At 33.4% G+C, this 12,597-nt stretch overlaps 1 protein-coding gene across 1 annotated transcript in view; it reads left to right on the top strand.

The window, feature by feature from the left end:
• Positions 1-637: 637 nt before the first annotated feature.
• Positions 638-12,597, top strand: part of LOC149286970 (pro-neuregulin-1, membrane-bound isoform-like) — a 37,189-nt gene continuing 25,229 nt past the window's right edge. Inside the window, exons 1-2 of the mRNA XM_089493598.1 lie at positions 638-1,230; positions 7,921-7,925. Coding sequence (XP_089349724.1) covers positions 638-1,230; positions 7,921-7,925 — 598 coding nt within the window. The remainder of the gene's footprint in view (positions 1,231-7,920; positions 7,926-12,597) is intronic.

Below are 12,597 nucleotides of genomic sequence, written 5' to 3'. Positions count from 1 at the left end.
TGAAAAGGACTAAAGAAGCAGAAAGGAACAGAAGGGAGTAACCTTCGAGCTACTGCTTGCCCTGCTTTCAAATCACACCCCTGCAATAATACCGTTAGCAGAGATGCTCATGGAGCAGGCACCTGCTGCTCTGTAGCGATTCAGGCTCTTTCACTGGTAGCTTTAACACAACAGGATGCTATTGTCGCTGTCACTGCTGCATGATCTGCTGGTGTTGTTGTTACAGCCTTTTCTCCTTTGGCTGCTTCAGAAGAGTTATTTTCTACCCAACAGATACCATCTTCAGAAGCTCCAGGTGAGACACCAGCAATTCACTCCGGGCTATTTGTATACCTGATAACTGATTTTATGTGCCCTAAACCCTAACAGAAGCCAGTTCTTTAAGGGCATAAAATGCACGTACTTGCAAAAACAGTAAAGAAGAACATAATAAGTTAAATACCTTTTTCAGGCTCCTGTTCAGCTACTGAAATATAATTTGTATCTACCCTGATAGAAATCATCTCCTTAAAATATACCTTGATTTGCCTTGTAAGATGAATCATTACTTTTTATTTTACGGACCCCTTGTTATTCAACTAATGGACCACATAAGGATTCAAGATTCATTTAGACAAGTCGATTGAAAATGTTTAAGATGCCTGGGGATACTGCAGAAGGTTTTCAGAATTTTTGCTCTGAGCAGAGCTCAGACCTGCCGCCTTCTGAAGTTCAAGATGAAGGAAACATGCCAGAGACTCAAGCTGAGGATGAAACTACCCAGGGGATGGCAGGCCTTGCTATTACCTGCTGCGTGTGCCTGGATGCAGACAGGCTTAGAATCTGCCTTAATTCTGAAAAGATCTGCATCCTTCCCATACTGGCATGTCTGATAAGTCTTTGTCTGTGTATTGCTGGCCTTAAGTGGGTATTTGTAGATAAAATATTTGAATATGACTCTCCAACGCATTTGGACCCTGGAAGAATAGGCCAAGATCCAATCATTTATGCTGACTCGACACCACCTACATTGGTAGCCTCATCTGTATATACTTTGCCTTTTCTTGTGCCTAAAACGGAAACTGGTTTTGTGGTAGAAGTTGGTTCATCTCTTTTACCCACGGAACCTACTTTCAATCCATTTTCACGTGAAAATTCGGTGTCTAAGGTCACTTCAGTGGAAAAGTTAATTGAGCCCTCTACTGTTTCAGTGTCACAATCTACTATAGCAAGTTCTACAAAAATAGGTAAGTATAGATGGTGTTACCGTTATGTTTAATTAATGCAAAACTATATTTAGTTGCTTCTAGGTTCAATGCAATCCTCTGATTACTAGAAGGGTGAAGGGCAACGCAACATGCTGCAATGCGTTGCATGCTCTTTAGCCACGAGACTGAGATACCCGAATCCATTTGGAGACAATGTAAAACAGAATGTTATAAGCTATTACGCTCTTCTTTGTGCTTCACACAGCCTATGTACATAGGAAACAGAGCGTTTACAAATTCAGGTGCACATGGAATAACTGAAAAAACTGAGTTTTTTCTCACTGCGGTAAAAACTTCTCTAATATTGGCAGCATATGGCTTTCCAGTATATCTATGTCAATGAACATAATGATGTATTCTGTCGAGTATATGTGTATTTATGTATATATAGATAGATAGATAGATAGATAGATACAGTTGACCTCTCTCTCTCTACTATATCGCTGCCAGGTATCTATTCGTTGAATAGCTGTCACCTTCATCAGTCCCTAGTTACACTAGGAAATCATGAATTCTCTTCTGGCCTTCTTGATTAGCATAGCACTTAATTTTATGTAAGGTGTTTGAATTCTAGCACAACATGACATATGTGCATTATATATCTGCATATATATGAAACATGAATGACACGCATCAGCTAGGTTTCATACTGAACCACTGTTTAGACAGCTGTACATACCGCTTGTTGAATACGTAAATTATCTACTAATGTTCTTGACAACCAGTACCTAATTAATAGGCCTTGTCTGATGACAAACATCTGATCTTTCGTCCATTTTGTTACTTACACAAGCCTGTTATTTGGTGGCAGAATGACTTACCTGTTTGACATCTCAATTAGTGAAAAAACAACCTCTATCTCTGTTCATTAATGTTTACATGCATTTGTTGTACTTGGAGGTATAAACTGATTTTCTTATGATGTCTTCACACTACAACAAAGTTTAGTACATGCCATCTAAAAAATGTTTTGACTTATGGAGAAAAAAAATAAATGTTGAATTTTTTGAGAATGTGTCCAATGCTTACTATAGAAGCAAGTTACTAATCCATAGGACAGCCTGTATAATAATGATACAATATAAAGTACTAAACTATACAGTATGTTAGATAGAGCTCCCTAGTTCAAAGTAATTTTTTAAGAAACAAATTTTTATAGAAATTTTAAATAAGCATAATATGTTCTTTGTTCCTGTCAAATTGATCACTACATAGTTAGCAGATACCTTGTAAGTATATCCTTCAAGGTCATAGCCCGGTAATGTATAATTGATTTTATTTTATCGTCGAAGATGGGGGAGGGAGACAAAGATTGAAATTAAGGTCGAACAAGGCATGCGAAAAGAAAGCACTAAAGTCATAACGGTAGCAATTCAACTGATAACTAAGATATACCATGTATACTCGTATTTTGGTATTTTTCTGCTTTCAGTATTGGATTTAATTTAAGATTTTATTTTGATGTGTATCTTCCTATCCTAGCTTAATGCTTCCACATGCATTATTAATAACCTGGGGAGGATGGAGAGAACATGTGCTATTCAGGAGGTCTGTAGTTTATGCTGCATAACCTCACTCAGGCCTCTGAATAGGGGATATGTGAATAAAATAAAATATCAGCAAAGGTTAGCATTTTTTGACACCTCAGTGTATACGATAGTTCTTTTTTATGGCAGTTCAGTATATAAGAATATTGACTGCCTGCAGTTTTGCATGTTTAATTCCAAACCAGTGTGCCATGCATGGGAGTTATCTATCTATCTATCTATCTATCTATATCTATCTATCTATCTATCTATCTATCTATCTATCTATCTATCTATCTATCTATCTATCTATCCATCTCCTGTATATCATCTGTGTTTGTAGATAGCATACTTGGTACCGAATCCCCACCACTTGGGAGACATACATTGGTACACACACTTACATTAAGATTTTAAACCTGTCACATGCATTTTAGTCTGTCACAGTATTGATTTGGTGAATTAACGTACTCTTGTAAATCAGTACGAATGTTCATTATGGCACGTAGGATTTTAGATTTTCCCCTTGATTTATTAAAGCAGAATCTGTTCACAAACACAGGGTTATACTGTTATATCAACAAATAATATTATTATGCAATTCACTCTTGGATATATATGGATATATATATATATATATATATATATATATATATATATATATATATATATATATATATATATATATCTGCAAAAAAACTCTTATTTAATAACTCTAATTTAATAATACAGACCTAGCCAGCATAACAGACTCTGTGGTTAACCATTTATTGGCATTTTCATTTTTAATGTATCATTTATGGGGAAAATGTGGAAAATAAGATTATTTATCTCATAGTAATTTTCAAACATTATTAAACTAATATTAAAGTAATATAGATCCCTAATACTTGGTCATACACAACTTTTACTCTTTGTACAATATAGTAAAATATTACTACATAGGTAGCATCTTTGTGGGAATTTTGAATTTATCTTGCCACTGATGTGTTAGTTGTTCATTGTCAACAAAGCCATTAAAAGCATTTGGGGCTATTCATCTCTTCAGTTACACATTGCAGGCTTTAATTAGTTTTGTTCCCCTATGATTTCCTAGCTGTTTCCTTGTAAGCAGCTGGATACCAGTTCAATGGAGTACTTGCTATTTGATATTTAAAGCAGCAGGGATACACATTACTCTAAAGCGTTAAGTAGATCAGCTTAGTCTAGTGATCAATTTTGTTTAATCACAAATACACATATTTAATTAGGGCGTTAATGTCTTAAACTATAGCTACATATATTTATTTCTATAATAATATTAAAATCAACAACATGTTGGCTGTTTATCATGAAAATTTTGGAATCTAGTTGATCTAGTTTTGTTAAACTGACTGTTTTTCTACGGTGCCCAAATTTGTAAACTATATAAATGAAGAAGAAAAAGTATGGTTAATGACAGGTTAACATTTTTTATTAAGAAAACAAATTACGATGAAGCTAAACAACAAAAATGGATCCCCATAAAGTACAACACCCCTCACACATTTCCACTCTGACCACCTAGTTCTTTATAATAGTCCAGATGGATTGATGATGAATAACTGGGACCGGTGGCAATACCCTAGTAGTGGTAAATTAAGATTCAATTATAATATCTGAAATGTATTAAAATTAATCTTTTTTGTCCATTGCAGTCGCCAGTGCATCAGATCACTCCTTGTTAACAAACTCTGCGTACTGATTTAACCATAAAATGTCTGTTCTAGCTTTACAGATTTGATGTTCTGCTCACCAGACATAATTATGTCATCTACATGGTGCAATGCAGTGCTTTTTTCATGTTTTACGTATTTTTTTCATATATGCATTATTGCATAGTGTCTGAATTCAACTAAAAATCTGCTGTTTTTAAAAGACTTGTTAGTGGTCAGTAGGAACAAAATGCAGCAGCTGTGGGTGTTGAATCCAGATGGCTGGTCTCTCTACAGCTTTGCCAATAATAGATAACACTTTAGAGAATAGAAATTAGGAGATAAAGGCTTTTTCACAAAAAATAAAATTGACCCTCAGGATAGAACCATAAAGCATTGTAATTTTAATTATTAATCCAAAAATTTAAATAGAAACATCCTGAAATATTTAAAATTAGTGTGACCTCCTTATATACCTGGCCAAAAATATTTTGGTAGAAAAAAGTAAAAATTAAACAGTTTATCATTATCCATGGAGAGAAGTAATAGTAAACTAGTAAACTAATAAAATTTGGTGATTTAAATTTTTTCAGCTTTGTATGACAGACATATCATTGTATACTAGTGTTGTGCAGTCGGTTGCCGGACACTATGAATTATACAGTGAATTGTGGATGGCTTATGCAGGCTAGGAGCCATTATAAATCCTAAAGGGCCTTATGCAGCCTTCTGGCTGCTATCCAGACATTAATGCTGTAGGTCATCCTAAATTAGAAATTCTAATAGTTCCATAATTCCTAACTTTGATATTGTGTTCAATTTATTCTGAACTAGGGAAAACTATTAGCAAAATGCATTAAAAAGTATATAATTTTATATTCTGATGAATCTTTTTTGGGATTGTTATTTTCATCTCTGCATCTAAATAACTCAGTACTCAAGTACTTAAAGCGAGAGTAAGTGTTGTTAACAAAAAATCTTGTCAGTTATGGTGTGAAGGGCTGTATGCTACTGTGTGATTTGAACTACTTAACACTTAGTCTACCTATCATGTGTCAGCTGAAGTTTAAGTACACATAAGGCTCAAATGTGTGGGTGAAAAAGTAAAAAAACACAACATTCATAAATAATGTTTTTTCTATGCTTATAGAACTAAATGTAATCATTTTAACTTCATGTACTCAGGACCCGCCTGATTATTATTCTCCATTAATTCCTCTTCCCGCCATTGTTAAGTTGCTGATTGTTGTTGGTTGGTGGGATGAGAAGAGAAGAGATAACATCAGCACAGCAAATTAATTAGTTATGTATCTTTTGCTACAAACCTTGTATGTTTAAACCAAGTGTCTCCAAAAAGTTATACATATAGGTACTTTTGATGGAAGAATTTTGTTATGTTAAAAACAATGAAGGCAATAAGTCTTACAGGCTTCATTGGTGTACAATCAGTGTTTCTTTTCAAACACTTTTCAATATTTCTAAATAATATTTTATACCCTATGCATATTAAAATTGTATACTATCCAGCCAAATGATCAGTTTCTCTTGCTGTGAATTATATGAACACTGTTTTTGTTGACACAAGTGCGGCCATATACTGCATGACACAAGTACGGCCATATACTGCACCATACAATATGACATTGGTTTGCCAGATCGAGTGATTATGGGGTGCTGCCAGACAGAGGACCACCGATCAAATGGCCTTGCACCAGATGGCATGCCCGGGCCTAGCCTACCTGGAATTGTTTGGTTTGGATAAAAACCTTGAATAGAAGGTCCACCTATTGCATTTACTGCAGCATACTGCACTTTACTGTCTAGGTGATGTGTGATAATATGCAAGTATTGTCTATTTATGGAGTTTCCAATGATTTTTGTATAGATCAGGGGTTATTTATCCACTCTATCCATATCTTACCCTCAGAAGGGATGATTTGCTACATAATAACAAGGCATGTTCAAGTGCAAAGTAAGCAACCCTAGAGATTCCTCTCTTGGCAAATATGCTTCTTCACTCTGGTTTGCATATTCAAGGCTAGATATTACAGGAAGCAAACTGATTACATGATTTAAGAACACAAGGAAGAAGTTTACAAGACAACATTTTAGTGAAAGTACGGTGATCTGTTTCCCACCCTTCAAAAGCCATCTCTGAATTCTTCAAGGCAGTTGTCTTAATACAATACATGTTGCAAAAACATGTATTTTTCTGTACTGGCTTATTTATGGGAAATCCAGATGTAATCTCATATTATAACTTATAAGCACTTATATATAATCTTATATAGCACTTTAAGGTGTGTTAAAATGTATATAGCCAAGTTTTTTTTATATGAAGACATTATCGACTTCAAAGAATAGCTTTTGCATTTTTTTTAGATCATTACAGGATGCTTTCAAAACAATTATAAAACAAAGAATGTTTTGATCTATCCCTGATTTTGTTTGTCATAAACTCACGAGATGGAATTTTCCTGGAATGAGATTTAATTTTAATGGCACGGTAGTAACATTTGGCTGTGACAAAAAATCCATTATAATATAATTATAACTCACCTTAAATCAGGCAAATTACCTATTTCAGACTCTCTGGCTTCAAAAAAAATTTTGTGGAGGAGATAATGTTATTTTGTTTAATGCATTTGTCTTCATCAGACTGTTTTTTTTTATTTTAGAGTATATTGGTTTCCAAGTAGCATGTGTTAGCTTGTTAAGACTAATCTTAAATAACTTGTTACATAAAGTGTATATTTTTATTTATAGTGAAAATCCATCTAAAATTACATATAGTCTGTAATTAGATATGTATAAAAAAAATATATTAGTGATTATACATCAAGGAACAAACACCACAATAACAAGGATATATATATATATATATATATATATATATATATAAATACACATTGTGTTCATTAGCAGTACAATACAGCTTTATAACAGAAAACTAAACAGATGCAGAATACAATGGTGCTATATAAATAATAAATGTCACTATAGTACAGTTTAAGGGGGATAATTGTTACTAAGAAAGCTTGCTCTTCACAGCATGGCCCTCTAGATAGACAGTGACAACTTAATTAACAGGATCACACACATAAAAGTTGCTTAGTTCTTTGTAAAGCCTTGGGTTGGGCAAAGACAACCGTAAGCATAAAGATATATATAACCTGATTTCTGCTTGTTGAAAAAACAAAACTGCAAAGCAAAACAAACAGAAAGAAGAATAGCACACAAATTGGTCAAAGTAGGGAAAACTTCAACTTAGCAGTCTACTAAAGCTAATAATTTCATTAACTTTTCTGGAAATGAGTTAGCATGCTCACGGTCAGGTTACTATCGTAACCGGAAGGAATACGTAATAAGATAGCAATAGAGATAACTAATGACCTTTTGGGAGCTTTTATCCTCAGGGGCATATTTGTGATCCCGGTTTAGTGTCGTACTAATGTAATTGCACGTGTCCACAAGCACATGTGGCTACTAAGAACCAATATGGAACATCTGTGTAACTAACATCCAAGCATAACAGTTCAGCTTGGTAGAACTATAAGGATAAAGATTAGCTTTGCCATGAGATTCTAAATTCACTTTTTTATGTTAATTTGATGTACTGTAATATTTTTTTCAGTCTTGTTTAAATTCCAAGACTTGTTTAGTAGAAGAATATTAAAAATCAATGGAGCACATTAATATGTACAATTCTGTTCTTCAGGATTGATATTTCTTTATGATCAATTATTTTAGCAGAAGGGTAATCCATTTAGGATTTCCAAAGCTTTTTAGTCATCTTCTTGCATCTCAGAATGCATAGCACGGTCTTCTTTTTCCAACATCCAGCAGATGCCTCATCGAATATTCTAGTCTTCCTAAACTAGACTAAGGAAACACAGTTACAATGCCTGTAACATTATATTATTTAAAAAATGTGTATCAGGTTGCTGTTTTTGAATATGTTAGTAGAATAACACTTAATCAATAATGTAATTATGAGTCTAGGAGGCTAATTTATTATTTTAAGCATGCCTTTTGACAAAATTATACATAAACCTTTTATACCAATGTCCTCATTCATGTTTTACAATTATTAAAATAACAGCAAATCCAGGCCAATAGGACAAAACCAGAAAGTGCACAAAGATGTGCTATACAATTTAACAGAGGGCAGAAATGTATTTTTTATTGTTAGCATCTTGGCTGACAAATGTTGTGTGAAACCTGCATCTTTAGCATCCATTACCTGCAAAGTAAAACTAAATGGCACCTTATCTCTGCCAGTATTGGTGTGTCATTCTACTATGTATATGTAATGATAGTTATTTGATATGTCTGGATGCACCTTCGAGTCACCTAATTAGCTCACACTTTCTGCAATCTTTAGTAGGAAACTGTAGCACATGCTGTATTCAGTCACTAAGGCAGACTAAACATTTGAAAACTTGAAATACTTTGATGTTACTATGTTTTGCATGCTTTATGACCACTATTATGACTGTATAGACTATAGTTGACCTCCAGAAAGAGCTAGTTGGTAAAGAAAATGAGGTTGAACCAGCATCAATATCTCCTTTGTCTGTAGGTGACACTGCAAAAATGTAATGAAGAATTTCTTGGATAAGGCATTTTAATAACCCTAATGGGGAGAAATTATAAACAGCAATACATTTTATCAATAGTATCAGTAGATTGATCATTGTAAGAAGATGCTATTATTATACACCGTATGTGTATTCAGTACGCAGAGTAACACACTTGCTGATTAAGTGACTTGATCATGTTTACTGTAAGTTTTATGGGTATTGATAATATGACACATTCACCAAAGGATTTATAATTGAAACCTAGACTCTTTTGAACTTCATCCACTTTTACTGTCTAGGTACATCAGGTTGTAGATTACCTTTCTACAATGTTAATTTATTGCCGTGTAGTTTTTGGTTGTAGTGCAGTAACTGAGACCAAAGGATACTGTGAAGTATCTGATATTGCCCTAAAAAGTGATTGTTCTAACATTGAACATAAATAGGTGATTTAAATATACTGATTTTATATAAAAAATACAATAAGAAAGATATAAAAAGCTGCATGTTTTGTTTCCAAATAGAATAGGCTTTCTGACCATGCCATATTTTTTAACTCTTTTTAAGATTTAATATAAACATATGTGGGGACTCATATACTTCAATATCTAGATTATATAATATGGAACTGAGCATCCAAATTGGACATGGATATGAATTCTTCACACCTCTATTATGCTGGAAGTAGTATTCCATTATCACATTATTTCCAGTAAACCACAGAATTGCAAACTCAAGGAACATGAGAGGTTAAGCTTGCCCTGATAACACATAATGTATTTCAATTCAAGAAAAAAATGTCCTGGAACAAGGCTCTGGTTTCTTCCATTTATCCTTGGTTGTAATGTAAGAGGTCAATGAGATGCTGTCATGTATCTTTAATATCCAGAGATTTATAATGTCTGTGCTGACTCACCACTTAACAACAGACAAGCTTTGAATGCTTGATGTGGACAGGAAAAACTCTCTGTAGACATAATTCATTGAACTTTAGTCTCTGCATTAAAAACTAGACATGGAATACAATGCTAAGTACTAGAATCTATATTCAGCATTGATTGTCTCTTTTAATTAAAAATTATATATGAAAGCTCTAAAACATTACAAACATATATTTTACAACATGTTAGTGTGATATCAGTCAAAACTGTTATTCTTTTGTGTTTCAGAGCTATTTACCTGGTGATATAAATAGCTAACAGCTTAGTATGCACTTTGCTAGGTCTTTTTATACTGTGGAGTTGTTTACTGACCAGTCTTTAACATTTGGTAAAGGGACAGCTCCCTTTTAGCTTAGGCGCTTATATGTGTAACAGCAGCACATTTCATAGTGGCAGCATTTATAGCAGGGCTCGGGTCACCATTAGGTTTGGGGGCACACTAAATGATGCATGTCCAGGAGCCCATTATGATTAAAGATGACACTGGAGAGAAGTGTCATACCTCAACTCATCTACAATTCCTATATTTAGTTAACAATCTCATAAATCTGTTTACTGGTGGGTAAAACCCATGCAAAGTGATTCTAATCACACTTATTTTTTTTTTACTATTTGTTAACACAACTGAACTTAAAAATCACATATTTCGAAAATGATTAAATGAGTTATTGATGTGAATAAACTGATCAAACAAAATAATACATTATTAGTTATTTTATTATTATTATCTTTTATTTATATAGCGCCAACAATTTACGCAGCACTTTATACAATACATATATTCAAGGGTATGAGAAGACTAGAAGCCAAACCGATACATTAGGTGGAGAGAGCTCTGCTCGCAAGCTTACAATTATAGATTATCCTTCCATATATGTCCTTTTCTTAGGACCTACATAATTTTTTCATCTCCATTAACGCTTTCCTGTTATCCTGTTATGATGCTGATTGTTGTTGATTGGTTTAGGTAGGCTTTATATTGGTGGGGGAAGAGTCAGGACAGGAAATTCATCAGATAATCGTGGCCCTGCCACAAGCATCCATGTGAGCAACTTTAAAACATCTGCAAACCAATTACACTGATAGAGGCAGTCTCAATAAATTAATACAATTATGCTAAAAGCTGCAAGGATGACTTACCATTTAACATGTCCCTTTAGGCATGATATAGAAGGGCGATGCACTATAAACCGTCTTTTCAAACTGAATGAACAAATTACATTATCCACTTCTTATAGCATGTGCTTACTTCGCTAGATATGAAGACATGTTATGTGTTTAAAAAGCTGTACTATTTTCCATTTCATACTGAGGTGCCTTGGCGCCTTATATGCTTCTCAAATATAGTAGTAATAAAGCCTTATAAGTATTTATGGTATCTCAAGGTTTTGTATATATGTATCTCATGATTCTTCCAAATACATAAATATATATAATTGCTGTTACTATATATAACTATAACAATACAATGCTTTTTATAAAAGAAATAATAGTTTTTAAGCTACTAGCAGTAGAACACACTATACAATGGATATTTTAGATGTAAACCTAAACAGCCTCACATTTTTCAAAAGATATATTATAAACAGCCAATCTGGATGACATTATTTGCTGGACATATTTGAGTTTATAGAAATTAAAATGAAATGGCACTTCTGATGTCATCATAATACTTGTTAAATAAATATGATTTTTCTTCTCTATGTGAAGTACATTTACACATTACAATTCACTTAACCCTAGGTCTAATTTGTACCATGTAAAACTATACCTTCAATATTTTATGAACTAGTCAAGTGTTTTGGAGATTACATATTACCATTATCTCATCAAGGTGTACTTTATTTTCATACACCTGTCTGCTTTCCAAGCAAAAATTAGCTTGGTGTTCTAGATGTCTGGTTAAAATAGATAGGATCTTGAAACTAAATGTTAAATGTATATGTTCTAAGTAACATTTCTTAAAAATACTCACATGACATGGTCACCCCTGACCTTTCATATTCAAGTTAGAAAACTTTCCATGATCGTTCATAGCTGAAATGATTTTATATTTTTATGTTTTAAGAACTATGTTCTAGGGAACCTTTTGGTCCAATAAAACTACACTGTAGATGTTAACATGAGATATAGCGTGAAAATGACTAAAACAGTTTAATTTGAGTAATCATTACACATAAACTATGCCAGATGATATCCATGCTTACATTTTTGTAATTTAACACACCTGAAATTGTCTGATGCATGTAAATCTTGCTTTTCTTCCAAACCTTATCTTAGAGAGACTTGCATAACTAAACAAAAACAACCCAGCTATTTGATTTACCATGCTAAAATTATTTTGTACAATGATTTTCATTTTTATATTTTTTCCACCTGCATACATTTTTATATGCAATGCTGCCAGGAAAGATTGGTTAGAATTACAAGTGTATACATTTTAGTCAAAATGGCTCTGATGTTAAACAATATTAGCAATGCCATTTGTGCTTTGTTAAATTTATTAAATTCATCATCCAATTCACTCAGAGGAAGGGGCTGTTTGAAATCTGATTGGTTTACCCTGCCTAGTGCTTGATGTGACAAAATGTTTTACTCAATTGTTAGCTTCTGGCACTTGTCCTAAA

Source organism: Sceloporus occidentalis, unplaced genomic scaffold, assembly GCF_023333645.1.
Source record: "Sceloporus occidentalis isolate IW3139 unplaced genomic scaffold, rSceOcc1.0.p SCAF_65, whole genome shotgun sequence".
Taxonomy (NCBI): Eukaryota; Metazoa; Chordata; class Lepidosauria; order Squamata; family Phrynosomatidae; genus Sceloporus; species Sceloporus occidentalis.
This window is presented reverse-complemented; position numbering and strand designations above follow the sequence as displayed.